Source organism: Perca flavescens, chromosome 7 (assembly GCF_004354835.1).
Source record: "Perca flavescens isolate YP-PL-M2 chromosome 7, PFLA_1.0, whole genome shotgun sequence".
Lineage (NCBI taxonomy): Eukaryota > Metazoa > Chordata > Actinopteri > Perciformes > Percidae > Perca > Perca flavescens.
In genome coordinates this window covers 14,384,526-14,399,884 of record NC_041337.1, presented here as the reverse complement: position 1 = coordinate 14,399,884, position 15,359 = coordinate 14,384,526, and the positions used below count along the sequence as shown (strand labels likewise).

Genomic DNA, 15,359 nt, shown 5'->3' with positions numbered 1-15,359 from the left:
AAATGACAATTCGTAATATATTCAAATTCATTCACTTGTCAAAACCTATGCTCTGACTGCACTGATAAAAACTTGTGGGTTCCACAGGTTGTGGATTTTATGTAGGCCTATCAGGAATAAATTTCTATGCATGTTAAACTAATGCAGTCTTTTGCCATGTTGAGATCAGAAGAGCAACAGGGACAACATGATTATTCAGACAGATTCTTTATTCAAATCACACTTACAGTAGGACAAAACATAGTATAAAACAGACTCACCACGCATGAATAATGCAATTGAATATGTTTAAAGAGAATGGAAATAGCTGTTAAAAAACAATTCTTCAAGTCAAGGCTTTCATATGCAATAGCCTATAAGTGCATGCAGAATGTCGAATACTAGTAAATATGTCAAACACACAGTAAGTTAGTTTAAGACTGAAAAATGATGTCAAGAAAAAAACAGTGGAGCAATTGCTTCATTGAGATCCTTGCATTTAAGTGTAATTTTGGTACGTTTATGAAATATATTCACCACATGCCACTGTGATGTGACCAAACTGCGTAGCCAATCAACTGATGTATTTTTCCTTGAACTTACTTAAGTAGTGTGAGGTTTTAACGTTGTGCACTTTTATTTATATAGAGCAGCAAGAGCTCAAGCTATAACAACCCAGCTTTTTTTTTAATAAAGGAAATACTCTTTCCACTCACAAAACATGTCACCCCCTTTTCAACAGCCATTAGTCCCTAAATGTTTAGATCAGCAAATTCAAAAGCTGCAAACTGATACGGATGTATCTGAACATCTCCCAGAGTGTCACTTCAACTCAATACTGGCTGTTCATCCCAAAACTTAAGCTTGGTCTTGTGTCATCCTCTCCTGCTGTCAGACCCATTCCATTTCACTGACCTTGGGGTTTGAGTCAGGGCTGGAGGGAGGTGTGATAATACAAGGCTGCAAGAGCACTGTTTCCCCAGAGTCTTCTACTCCTACCCCAACACAACTCTGGGACACTCCTGCAAGGCGTAATAAAGTTGTCCCTGCTGTAAACCCTGACAGCCCTCGTGCCAGAGCTCGGGATGCCAGTCTGAGCCCCCCTGCTCTTTTCCGTCTGGCTGATGCGGTAGCCATTTGCCGAGACCCAGCCAGTTCAGTCAGAAAACCCAGGCTCTGGGACGGGAGGCTGTAGACATGAAGGCCGCGGAACAGTTCTGGCAGCGGCCGGAAACCACCCGGAGGCTCAGGTGGAAGTGATTCAAACTGCACCAACATAAACCGCTCACCAGCGCGGCCCTGTAAATAGTCTGCTAGAACACAGCTCAATGAAGCAGTAAAAACATCTACACAGGGAGAAGAAGCAGCGTAGAGTCTTTCTGCCTCCTCTTCCTCCATGACCCTGTTCCTCTCCTTGGGAGTGTTTCTTTCCCAGCTCCGGGCTCCCCATTCTTCAGCCCTTATCCAGGCAGCCTGGGTTAGGACCAACACCACTTTACCCCCCTGCTTTTGCAGTCGGTTCAGTCTTGAGTGGAGCCATGGCACGGGGCCCAGTACGCTAAGCTCGGCCTGGCTCCACAGGTCAAGAGACACACTGAAGCCGAGGCCTTGGAGGGACGAGCCCAGGTAATTCATCAGCTCTGGCAAAGCCTGGTTGTCATCAGATGGATACAGCAACACAACATGACCACCACCCACAGCTCCTGTAAAAGATTAAAACCTTTTAGAAACTTTAAAAGGAATATTTCCAACAGCTGGTTCTGTCCAACAGTCCAAAAATCTTTTTTTTGCAAAGAAGAATGAGCCACAGTAGCAGCTACGGTAACAGTGGCTACTAGAAAAGATACAGAATATAAATGTCAGAAAGAAGGGTAATATATGCAAGTGAGCATTTAAACACAAGAAAATGAATAGTCACACATCTCTACAAATGTATGGATGAAATTTCATTCATAGTGTTAACCCGTTTAACCTCCTGAGACCCAGCCCATTGACTTATGTCCACTGTAGTGGACATTTGAGTTTCATTCCTCTCCTTGGAATCTTTTGTGCAAGTCTCTTAATTCCTGCTGTACTAGTACAGAGGACATCCTGGGCTTTTCAGTGATGTGTTATTTGATTGGCTGGGAGGCCGGGAATCGCCTCTATCTTTCAATCCAAAATCGACAGCATAGGAACAAGCACATTTCATGGAAAGATAAGAGATGAGTCAAATATTGTTTGTCTATGGTTTTGTTACTATGATAATCATATATTTTCTTGTTCATTAAGGTGTTAGGAATCATATATTGAGTTCTGATAGAAACTACATTATGTATCTTTTGAAAAATGTCAATTATAGTGGACATCAGGACTATCTTCATGTAAATAATGACTCCACATCTACCAAATTTGTCTGTTTTCGTACTCAAATGATCCTGTTGTCCACTACAGTGGACATTCTTTAAATAAATAAAAATAAAAAAATTTAAATTGTAAGATGTTTTTTTAACCTTAAACAGGTATGGAATCACAAAAAAATATGATTAGGAAAAACAAAATTTTCCTTGGTTCTCAGGAGTTATATGAGATGTGGAAAATCATGGTTGCCCAATATGAAATAGATGTCAGGCCTTCTCATACCTTTAACATCATCTTCTTTTAACCATCTCCACATGTAGCCTAGAAGGAAAACAGAAGTACACAATGAGGTATTTTGATAAAGTGGTATTATTATTTATTTATATTTAAAAACTGACCTTTAAGGACCCCTTGTATAAGATAGGCTCCTATTATGGCCAAACACATCAGTAGTAGTCCAATGAGGAGTGGCAGGCTCCATCTCCATCGAGGTGCTGGAAAATAAATAAATTATTAAGTCTTTAAAAAGCATGTTAAAGAAGATTCACAGACAGCGATAAGTGTACAGTGAATGTGTAATTACTTATCGGCCACATTCTAATGACAAAATGTAACTTGTTTTAGCTGATAAGAGTTAAACAGTAAACATCTGGGTCTGGATAATAATTGTCTTACTTGCAAATGGACACTGGGGCTCTAAGTATAACTCCATCCCATGTATCTTTATCTAAAAAAATAATGAAAGAGTTAAGGTTAGCACAGTATGTAGGCTACTGAAGTATAAAGCAGTGAAATATGTTTTAAATTGTATGTAAAAGATTATATTTAATATATCGGGATCACCTGAACACAAATCAGAGGATGTGACGACCCATTGAACTCTCCTGTTTTCTGAAAAGTAGATGAAGAAATACATGAATGAATGACATAAGGATCAAGAAGAAAGTGAAGATTCATCATTAAACATGCAACAATAATGTAAAGCATATAGTTCATAATAATTACACGTTTTGGAGGGTGAGGGTGGTTGCAGTTAGGATGTGCAGTGGAGGATTAAGTATTTAGATCCTTTACTTGAGCAAAATAGCAATGACCCAATATAAAAACTGTCACGCCCCCGCCTACCATGACTTCCGCACAGTGACAGTCTGGTGTGTGTGTGTGAATGTGTTTTGGTTTATTTCTTCATTTTTTATGCCTGCCGTGTGTTTTGTTTTTTTGTCTGTCTGTTTGTGTTTCTGTTTCCACCTGCATGTTCCACAGTGTGCACCCCCACTGCCAGCCCACATTTACAGCTTCAATACAATAAGATTCTTTACCACCTACTCCAGTCAGTGCCTGAGTTATGTCCCCATTCCTGACAAAAACTAATCATGCATTCTTAATGTTACTTAAGTAAATGTACATGAGCATTGTTGAAAAAGAAAGTACTGTATCAGAGGAAAAAGTACTCTTTAGCAAAAAAAATGGTTATATTAAAGCTGCGGAAGGCAATTTGTTTCAGGCGTTGTTGGGCAAAAATGTCATAATAATCTTTCAGCATATTGTTATTCAAGTGGTCTGAGAGAAAACTAGACTTCTGCACCTCCCCTTAGCTCTGTTTTCAGGCTTTAGAAAATCTGGTCTGTGACGGGAGACTTTGGCCAATCACAGGTCATTTCAGAAAGAGAGACCGTTCCTATTGGCTGTTCTGCGCATGCATATGCCCGTGTCACAGAGAGAGCTGCAGCATGAGGTCTTACTCTACTTAAAATCCTGGCGTTATTTAGTTTTTTTGCTTTACTGTTGCTTTAAGTGTAACCGGTATTTTCCACCAGGCGCGTCTGCGCTGCGGAGGCGCTGCGGGCCGCATGAGCAATCGTGGCCATGCATTGCTTGATATTCCACCAGCCGCGCCACAGCACATCCCAGAAGCGTGCATGAAGTGTCTCTCCATACGTGCCAGGTCTATTTTCACACGGGTTGTTCGGACACCCGGGCAGGAAGTGAAACAGCGAGACTATCGGGTCAGTTGACCAAAAGACACCCGCCAATATCGTTTATGTCTCCTCTACAACACCACGGACAACAAGGGATTCGTATTGGAGGTTGAAACATAATATGATATCACAGATCTTTTTTTTTGAAGACAACACCAGACAAGAGAAGGCATGGAGTAAAGTTACAGGAGTGGTTGGAGTGGAAGGTAGATGCTAGCTAATAAACATTCAATTGTTCTGTAAAGTACTTGTAGGGACAATAAAATCTGTGAGTCAGGCAGCAAGACTCTCCACTTGTGAGGCACTCCCAATGTGGTATGGCGCGTGGCGGAGGACGGAACAAAACCGCGGCACAGCCGGAACGCAGCACAGACGTGCCCGGTGGAGAATCGGAGTACCGGTACAGATCCATTTGACCGACACGTCTGAAGTGTGGTGTCGCGACATCATACATCCATGCTTGATGCTCCACGCCCTTGACTGGCAGCTGATTGGACGAACGCCTGACGTGGGTCTGGCTGCTCGAGAATTTCAACCGAGTGTCATGGCGGCGCGTTGAGAATACAATCGTATTCATTTATGAAAATAGTTCCCCGAAACATGTTTCTGAAAACATTTTAAGCGAGAAATAGGCCATACAGTTGCTGAAAGTTACTTTGAAAGATTTTCGTCTACTTCTACTGGATAGTCGCATCGCATTCAACGGATTAATTTGCATAAAGATGGGAATCGTTCAGCTTTTGAATGCGCAGCATTTTTTCAAATGCAGCGCCGCCTTCTCGGAATGCTTAGCATGCACGTTGAAGTCGCTAGACGTCACCCTGAGGAATAGAGTGGAGCGCGGCGCGACAGAAGCGTTGCATGGTCAAATGGATCTGTACCGTAAGTGTTATTATTATTATTATTATTATTATTATTATAAAATTGGATTAATGTTAGTGATGCATTAAGCAGCATTTTAATATTATATATAGTCAAGATGGAGCACAGTTTAACTGATTTATATTCTGTTGGGTAGTTTAATAGCTGTCAGACAAATGTAGTATAAAACGCAATTTAGTGGAGAACAAGTATAAAGTAAAATTGAAATACAAATAAAAAACAAAAAAAACTCCAAAAAGTGAGTATAGTATTTTCCAACTCTGAAGATGTCATTGCTTGTAAAGAAACCAAAAGTTTTTTCTTGATGTTTTACCCAGTGTACACTGCGTGTTGCACTCCAGCCAGCATGTTTGTGGAGTATCTGTCTGGAGCCTGTCACCTCTTCACACTGGCCTCCTGCCAGGTCTTTCTTGCACAGCCTGACCTCTGCCTCCAGTCTGCAGGGGGCAGTCACATTCCAGATCAGCCCTACATCATCCTCCCTCATCGGAGACTCCTTCACAGAAACAGACACGTTGTGCTGCATTCTTTCCAGGGCATCTGAAAATATAAACAGTGCTGAACTGTGAAATAATTTACAATGAAAATGTATCTTGCTCTGTTTGACCTCAGTGAACTCCCTTTACATTTTTCATTTTTGAAAGGGCAGTATTCCCCACGAAGCGTCTTTCCCTTTCGCCATACCTTTAAAAGAAAGGTTTTTTAAAAGAAATTAAATATATGTATTTCCAAAACATGTTTGTCTTTTTCTTCTTATTTACAATTAACATGTTAGCTAACCTGGAAGCACAGGCATGGTGCAACAAAGTTTGACGAAATGGCAATTTCTTTCCTGCCTTTGGGCTGCAAAGGTTAAAAAGAAAGTTAAATAGATTTTAGATTGATTTTTGACAAACAGAGCATATTAATATAAAAAAAAGTTTAGCATTGACTGACCCACGGATGAGCCTCTCCAGATATGTCATTCCAAACCATCTTCCACATGAGCTCGTCTTCTCTGGTATCATTGTTTTCCAGTTGGACGAGGACCACATTTCTCTCAGGATCAGTCACAGAGAGTCTGGGAGCTGACACATCAATCAGAACGTATAATTAAGCCAACCCACTCTATAAGGAAGTAAAACTGATACTGGCCTGGCACTGCCTTGTGCATACTTGATTCTTATTAATGTTACAAACATCTCTTACCACATTCCTTTACAGTCCCCTTTAGGTTCATGGAGCACACTGAAAAAAAAAGGGTGGTGTTCAGTGACGTTAGTAGTCAGCAATTTAGCGTGTCTTTGCTCACATAAACATCACTTAAAAGTTACCTTCTTCTGAAGATGGGATTGTGATATTTTGAATGTTGTGTGTTCTCTTTGAATAGACCTCAACCACAACAGGACTGCCAAATGTCACTTTTTCTATCAACAGCAGCTGCATTTGTAGAAAAAAAAAAAAATATATATATATATATACACATTATAAAGTGTTTAAATCACTCAATAACAGCATGAACACTAAAAGACAAAGATCTTTTGGAAACTAGCCTTTGAGCTATTTAATAAGTAGGAGTGCAGGACAGTGAGAGAATAACAGTGGTGGATGAAGTATTCAGATCCTTTACATAAAAGTACGGGAGTAAGTCACACATGGGCAAGTCGCAAGCAAGTATCAAGTCTTAACCTTCAAGTCTCAAGCAAGTCCAAGTCATTTTTTGTGACAATCAAGCAAGTCAAGTCAAGTCATAGCTTTGGTCAAGCGAGTCACAAGTCAAGTCATACAAAAGTTTCCATTTTTAAACAAGCTAAAGACAGTGATTATGAACTGCTGGAGTTTTATTTGCATTTTTTACTTAAAAGACATTGCGTCCACATACATTGAAGAGTTTAAATTAACACAGATAAAAAAAATCACAGCCTAAAACTGATATTAGGCCAACAATAGATCAACATTATTCAATATGCCTCAAACATGACATTAAATCATGAAATTCCTTCAAACAATTAAAGTATAATGTTTCCTAAGTCAAATAATATTCTTCAAACATGCCTCACTTTTATGAGACAGAAACACATCCTTTAACCTTTCCTTCTCTTAAAGAACAAAACATATTCTTTAGGAGTAGCTGAATCCCACCACCTTTGCTTATCACATGGAATGGAAAGTATATGTTGATATTTGACAGTGTATTTGTGAGTGAATGTGTGCGTGTTTGAGAAAGAGAGAGTGAAAAGTTATTAATATTGGTGAGTGAATGTGCGTGTGTGTGAGAGTGCAGAGTGCGTTGTATTCCAGACAGCAACCCAACATTGAATAAATATTGATTTTCCATCGGAATCATCATGGTTGATATTAAAATGTCAATGCAAAATAAATGTTGAATCACCATTACAATATCGATGAAACCTGACGTTATTAATTTTGATGGCAACAACATTGGAACAACATTGATCTGTTGTTATCTTTATGAATGATTAAGCATTGATATTTGGTTTACCGGGCGATATTGCCAATGTGTTGAAAAGTCATTGATTTAGAGTTGACCGGGAAGCAAAATTACGAATCCCACTATGGCCACGCCATGACCCGCCCTACGAAGCAGCTCGATTGGTTGGGGTTAGGCATTTCACCTCGAGTGGTTAAGGTTAGGGTTAGGGGATTGGTCAGGGGATAGGACCTGTAGCTACATGTAAGCATGGACGCCTGGCCAATAGTAGTGTGTGAACGCTATTGAAGGGCGGGTCTTGGCGTGGCCATAGTGGGATTCGTAATATCGCGACCGGGAAACGACGTGTTGTTGAAAAGCCATCGAAATATAGTTGACCGGGCGTTAGCTAACGTTAGCTAGCGTTAGCTAACATTCGTTAGCGTTAGCTAGCAGTAACAGTCTTAGAATATGGTACAGATGAAGTTTGAAATGTTTTGGCAAGGAAATTATTGGATATGACTGAATTTCCATGTGTAGTTGCCTTATAGCTTTTGGATTTTGCTGAGGACAACTTTTAGAATTTGGTCATGTTATCTAATGCTAGCTAACGTTAGCTAGCGCTAGCCTTAGCCTAAACATTCATTTTGAACTGATGTTTGGCAAGGATGTGACAGTATTTGTTGCTCTAATTGTGTTGTAATGTGTTTGTAGAGAGGAAAATGCCAGGCGGAGAGGGAAGAAAAGAGAGATCACCTGCCGGAGGGACTGAAGCAAGTAAAAAGGTAACCTTCAATTTTGAAAAGTGATGTGAATGTAGGGAAAACATGATAGGTTAGACCACAACACTGGACAAATTGCCTTATATCCGATCATTGAAAAATACTAGGCCTAGTGAATTTGTTTCCAAGTGTGTATATGTGGGTGTTCTGTTTAACTTAAAGGCTAATTTTTTTTGCATTGTGCTTTTATTTTCTGTTTTAGATGCTCTTACACAGCAGATGGGGACAGCCGCCGTCACCCAATTTACTTTTGCCCGGGCTGTGCAACAGTTGCTGCGCTATGCATCAGACCGGGCAGGATGGACTGGACGACAAACCAGTCAGACGTCAGAGGACCATGAACTGTAACTATGCTAAAGAGGCTAATAAAATGAATTTGTTTTGACCTTAAACAGTGTGGTGTGGTCAGTGTTTTAGGCTAGGCTATAGGCATACAAGCTTTCAAATGTTCCATCACTTTTTAACATCCTGGCTGTAGATAAAGCAGGATATTCATTATAGGCTATTTAATTTAGGGCATTACTTTTTAGTATGCCTAGCAATACTTTTCTATGGCTTAATAATGATTGAAATTCCATTGAAATCACGTTGATCCTTAGTTCAGTTGAAATTACAACATTGTTTCAATATTCCTGATAATTGAACTACCATTGAAATTCCGTTGATCTATGGACAGGATTTCAACGTTGTTTCAATATTAAAACAGGGTGCAAAATGATGTTGAATCAACATCAGAATTTGATGTTGTTTCAATGACTTAATGTTGACAACGGAATGTTGATTTAACATAGTTTCAATGACTGTTTGCTATCTGGGATGTGTGCCTAGCTTTATTCACATACTTACGTCTGCATGTGTGTGTGTTTATGAGAGAGAGAGAAAGAGAGAGAGCAGTTTGTGTTGTGTGTGTGTGTGTGTGTGTGTGTATGTGTGCCTAGTTTTATTCGCTCAACAAAGAGGGGAGGGTGTGCTTATTCATGGCCAAAAACTGAAGGGACTTCTGTCCATCACAAACGTCCAAATAGTAGTTCAGCTGAATATGGGGACTGGAACCCGAATCTCTCCCGATTTGAAGTGTCTGATGAAATTCGACGTCGGAAATAAGTACTACAGACCTTGCAAACTGCCATATGTTTTATCTTTGCCTGGTCAGATGTGTAATCCTTATAGCCAAACTTTATTATTTTCTGTGCAGAGGGATAGGCGCCGATTTATGTTTTCCTCCGTGGGTGCTCACACGCGTACACCCTTTACAAAAAAAGTGTTTGCATTTCAGAACCTTAGGAAACGGACAGCGGCCGACACGAACACACACGCCATAATAAAAGCCAGGACAGGGCCACTTCTCACAAGTTCAGATAGGATTGGAGATGAAAAGTTTAATTGGAAATTAAGAATCAATGCCACCGACATAACCAATCACACTATGACAGACGCTCCACAACTGCAGTGTTTAATTTTAAAATAACGTAAAAATGAACTGGCAGTCTGGCACTCGTGGGCGGTCAGTATTTTCCGTGGGTGCTCCGGAGCTCGAGCACCCACGGTATCGGCGCCCATGAGAGGGATCCATGACGTTAAGTTAGCCTACTAGCCATAGCCAGTGTTGTTTACTGACGGTCTGCCGCCGCGCGCCGCGTCATCATATCAACGGTTCCTGCGCATGCAATAGCACTAAAATCGTAAAATTAACTCCTCAATATCAGAAGGGAAAAATATATGTATTAAACAGAAAATCAAGTAATTTCAAGTAATTTGACTCAAGTCTAAGTCAAGTCTCAAGTCATGAATATCAAGTCAAAGTCAAGTCGAGTCTTTTATGAATGTTAATCAAGCAAGTCTCAAGTCCTAAAATTTGCGACTCGAGTCTAACTCGAGTCAAGTCATGTGACTCGAGTCCCCCATGTCTGATTAAAGTACCAATACAACAATGTAAAAAATACTCTGTCCCTCATCTCCATACAGCACATGCCCAATTACTCAAACCACATGTATGACATTCTCCCTCCATCCACCAGATGCCCCCGGACTTTCCAACCTTTCCACATCCCTGCGCCTGTTCCCACTTCACTAATCAGCCCGGCAGTCACCTGACTTCCTGCTCATTCACCTGCTCAGCTGATCTAACTTCCCTCATCAGTGACTCCTACTTCATATACTGGTCCACTGCCTGTGGTTGTTGTTGGTTACTCATTGTTGCATTAATGTTTGGAGTTTTGTTACCTGCAATCTGTTTGCCTGTTGCTTTTCTTGCTGCCTGCCTTTGGATTCTCTGCCTGTAATCCTCATTTCTTAATAAATATTTTAACTGCATTAGTCCGCCTGTCCTTGTCTGCATTTCATTTGCATTTTGTGCAGTGGTCCCCAACCTAGAAGTCTAGCCCCTCATACAAGTCAAAAGATACATCTGATGGGCCATAAGATGATTAATTGGAAAGGAAAGACGAAGAAAAATGTTTTGTTACATAAATCTGTATTCATTTTTTGAAATTTCTCTAATTACTTTTTTGTAAAATAATTAAATATCTAATTGGGCCTCAAACAGTGATTTAAATTAAGCCATCCGAGAAGTTTAGAGATGAAATGTTTCTTTGGTGGAACTGGAAACAACTAATAGACATCTGAGAAGTGCCCCAACACCAGATTCTGCATTTTTGTAAGGAGCCACGAGCTGAATGGTTGGGAACTGCTGGTTTAATCTTATCAATGTGTTCTACCTATAATCTTATAATATATTTTTACATAAAATCTGTCAAATAAATGTAGTGGAGTAGAAGTTTAAAGTAATGTAAAAAATGGATATCAGTACTGGATGAAGATAAGCAGGCCTACTTCAACATTTTACTTACAGTTCTTGAGTGAATCTACACAGTTACTTTCCACCACTGACTAGTTAATGAATTAGTGAACAACAGAAACAACAACTACATGAGGTAATTCCCTTATAACTTCCCAATATTATCTACCTTATGTGTGGGCTGATGAGAAGAATTCTGGTCAGAACCAGAGAAGCTTGATCTAAACTGGAGTTTCTTGCAAACATTCCCAAAAGATTCTGGGGAGCTGACACAGATTTTCACCCAAGCTGTAACACAGAGAGTAGAGAAGAAGAGTAAACTGTGTAAATAGAATGGAAAAAGTTAATTTAAGTTATTCTATAGAATGCAATGTGTGAGACATAGTGTGTGTTATGGGTCGAGCTTATGGTTGTATACCTTTTGGCTCAGTGAACTCCTCTTCATCAGTATGGTCACCAGACTCCTCAGAAACCTCCTTTGCATTATCCACTTCTGCAACAACAATCACAGTCAGTAAATACCACAGTGGAGAACACAATGTTTTAGAACAAGTCCAACGACTACAACAATGCAGGAAACAGCTGCTCAAGAGATGACTAGACATTACTGTCTGCGCAAACAAAAGCATTTATTTTGGCAAGAAAAAATTTCAGAAGTATTTAAGGCGTGTCACCCTAGCTCACAATGTCGCAAGATTTACAACAAAGCTACCTTGGACTGTGATGTTGATTTGCAGGCAAGGTTCACAGTTGTCACGTGTGGCTGAACAGCACAGAATCACGTCAAGCTGCACATGTGTAACATCCACTGTATCATCTGAATCATCAGGGTACGGAGGGACTGTGGAAAGAAGAGCCGTTCTGCTTTAGAAAACTGTGAGATTATTACCGTGATAAGAGATGCACTTGTGTTGATTGGGTCACTACCTGAGCTCATGCTGCAGTCAGTCAAACCCTGAGGAAAGAAAAGTTGTAGGATGAGAATTGAATTTTCAACAATTCCACTTGCAAAAAAAAACTCTTGAGTAGTGTATGTGTCAACAGTGGTGAAAGGGTTATTCAGATACTTTACATGCGTAAAAGCAGCACTACCACTACTATTGGGCCGCAATACATTTTCATATAAATTTCACATAAAATAGCAATGGAAACTACAAACAGGTGACAAATTAAAGTATATGATAGTATTTCAGTAGGATAGGAACAGTAAAGTGACATTTTTATTTAGATCTACTGTATAGGAGGGACATATTTTTGGACCATTGTGTTAGACATCCCTACACCACCATTATCAATACATCAAAAAGCATGATGCTCCATTCCCAGTAGAGTTCCACAGTGCCATTTATATGTTATATACATACATTACATTACATAAGTACGATAAGTTCAATTTAACTTATCAATAGGCCCTTTTCACAGCAGACATTTTGACTTGTCAAAGTACTAATAATATTAACGGTAGCTCTGTTCAAGTGTTCCAGTAAGCCATGACAGTGTGACAGTGAGCCAGCTTGCACAATACCAGGACGATCAAACTGAAGCCGCTAAATGGAATTTGGCCATCATTAATTTGATTGTTTACACCTGTGATTTTCCCTTCTGTGATATGTCAAAATAACTTTCATTAAGAGGCATATACTGTACCTATATTTCTTCTTTAATAGAAGAAGAAATACTTTTAATGAAACGCAAGTGGAAATTACATTGTTACATTATGTTGTTATTACACATTACACCTGAAATACACACACACATGCAAAAACAGGACCTTATACATGCACTAATGGAGAGATGTCAGAGTGAGGGGGCGCCTGAGCAGTTGGGGGTTCAGTGCCTTGCTCAAGGGCACCTCAGCAGTGCCCAGGAGGTAAACTAGCACTTCTCCAGCTACCAGTCCACACTCTGTACGGTTCCCAATTCAAGTCCCTACGGAATGAACTAGTTTCATGCTAGCATAAAGCTTGCATGTGTATGTCATACTCCATATATTGATGTTCTCTCTTGTTGATTTAAGTCTCTGAAACAAAATTCAGAGGAAGTTTAAGCTACAACATCCCTCCTTGGAAATTGAGCGGTGGAGTAAGGTGTCAGGCACAATAGTAAATAAGTAATGGACATTAAACTCTGATCTCTCTCTCTCTCTCTCTCTCTCTCTCTCTCTCTCTCTCTCTCTCTCTCTCTCTCTCTCTCTCTCTCTCTCTCTGTCTCTCCTGATTTACCCCAAAACATGAAGCCTGCACACAAAATGTTGGTAATCCTGCATGTATGCATTGGCTAGAGTTTTCATACAACAATAAAACAAGGTGGTAACACACTTAATTTAGCAGAGGGATATTTATAAAGTAGAACTCAATTCTAAACAACGTATAACTTACTCTATTATTTGGCTCTTGTATTATATAGGGCACATTGTATGATATAAGAGAAAATGGTTGTACAAATTACCTAATAAAAGCAAACAAGAAGAAGGCCTATATTGTAATAAATTCCCTACAGAGTAGGACTACATAATAAATACACACTCTGTATCTGTTATCTGTAGCGCTTTTAAATCCTGTCAAATTATCATATCCTGGTTTCAGAAACCTGGATAAGACCCGCTACCTGAAACACCACTCTGCTCCGGTTAAAACCAACATATGTGGCATTTAAACGTATCCTGTTCTCTGAACGTTCTTTGCCGGCGCAGAACATATAGCGGCTGGTGAGAAGTGCACACAGACCCAACCTGGATGCTGTTTTGATCATGGGTTCGTTACCTCGCTACAGATGAGTTCAGGTGCGTCATGGTCAATCATCTGCAGCGCTCTTGCGGACATGAAGAGCCAGAGGCGCAGCAGTGACAGCAGCGGGAGAGAAACATGTGGCACCCGATGGAGCGTGAGAGCCATTTCTTGGAGAGCGCCTCTGCGCCTGGCACTGGGAGTCTCTCTCCTCTCTGCTGCTCCACGGCTACACTCCGAAACACAACTCGTAGAGCACGTTATCCTGAAATCCACCCAGCAGCATAGCATGGCAGTGATAGTTCATCGGAGAAACGAGTGTGGCTTGTTCAGCACCAAACTGTTGTGACGCTCCGAGCACTAGTCCTTCCCAATGATTGACAGCTCGGGAGTGGGGCGTGTCTCAGCGCTACCTGCTCAGGTGCGATATTGGAAACTTGTCACAGGTTTCTGTTTGGTTCTGATCATTCAGTGCAATTTATATCATAAAATAAATATGATCTAATTTGTATACAACAATAAGCCCAAAGCAGGTCTGCTATGCGGAATGCATGACGATTCATAGGACAGTTTGACTGAAAATGTGTTGTTAATAATAAGCCCATCAGCTAAAGTCAAATATTTCTCACAGATAACGATTAACTCTAAAGTAGCTTTGCACCCAACATAGAGGCTGTTGTTTGAATGTTTTCAGTTAGAGTGATAAAGTTTAATCATTAACCTTTAAGTGATAGGTCCGTTAAGTCCACTGGTGTAGATAGGAATTTATATTATTCCTTATCTACTGTATGTTATGGAGCCCTGTCACCTGTGTTAACTGTGTGTCTGTGATCCTTTAGTGAACAACCATAAACATGCAAAATCATTGTGGATCTTAAATGTATTTGGATATTTATAGATATACCTTTTTATACAAATTGACAACGCAATTTGACATCTTGAATATGTTTATATATATATATATATAAACATATTGCCCAGCCCTAGTTCCGGTTCCACATCAGTGAATGTTTTTGCAGTATCGTTCCAGTGGTAAATCTACTGAATTTACTTCCTTAGTACTGATAATCCTGTCAAGCAGGTGTGTCAGCATCAGAATACTGGAGTCTTGTCAATGTGTCATTTGAAAAACAGGTTGAAGAAAACACATGAAACTTATAAAAAAAAGTTACATTATTATACATTAATCCTTTTTTATTAAAATTGTTTTTATTATATTTCATTTAAAATGTTCTAATGCCAAGTGTCAAACAAATATTTATTCAAGGGGCAATCAAATGTTTGCTGAATTAACCCTTGAGTTGTCCTTGAGTCAAATTTGACCCATTTTCAAAGTTCCTGTATCAAAAATATGGGTTTCTTTCAATCAAATTGCTAAAAATAACATGGATAGTTCCATACACGAAACAGGCTGTAATTATTCAACAACATACATTCCTCTGATCTAAATTATTAGCTAAAGTA

The 15,359-nt window shown here is 39.8% G+C and overlaps 1 protein-coding gene across 1 annotated transcript; it reads right to left on the bottom strand.

Moving 5' to 3' along the window:
* Window positions 1-241: 241 nt before the first annotated feature.
* Window positions 242-14,063, bottom strand: LOC114558969 (uncharacterized). Its single transcript, XM_028583314.1, has 16 exons — window positions 13,932-14,063; window positions 12,097-12,124; window positions 11,882-12,010; window positions 11,588-11,662; window positions 11,339-11,457; window positions 6,494-6,599; window positions 6,369-6,407; window positions 6,117-6,247; window positions 5,961-6,023; window positions 5,807-5,864; window positions 5,494-5,720; window positions 3,163-3,210; window positions 2,995-3,046; window positions 2,718-2,813; window positions 2,602-2,640; window positions 242-1,682 (listed from the first exon to the last, which is right to left on the bottom strand). Exons 1-16 carry the CDS (start codon window positions 14,061-14,063, stop codon window positions 871-873), a joined length of 2,154 nt encoding a protein of 717 aa, XP_028439115.1. The 3' UTR covers window positions 242-870.
* Window positions 14,064-15,359: the final 1,296 nt, after the last annotated feature.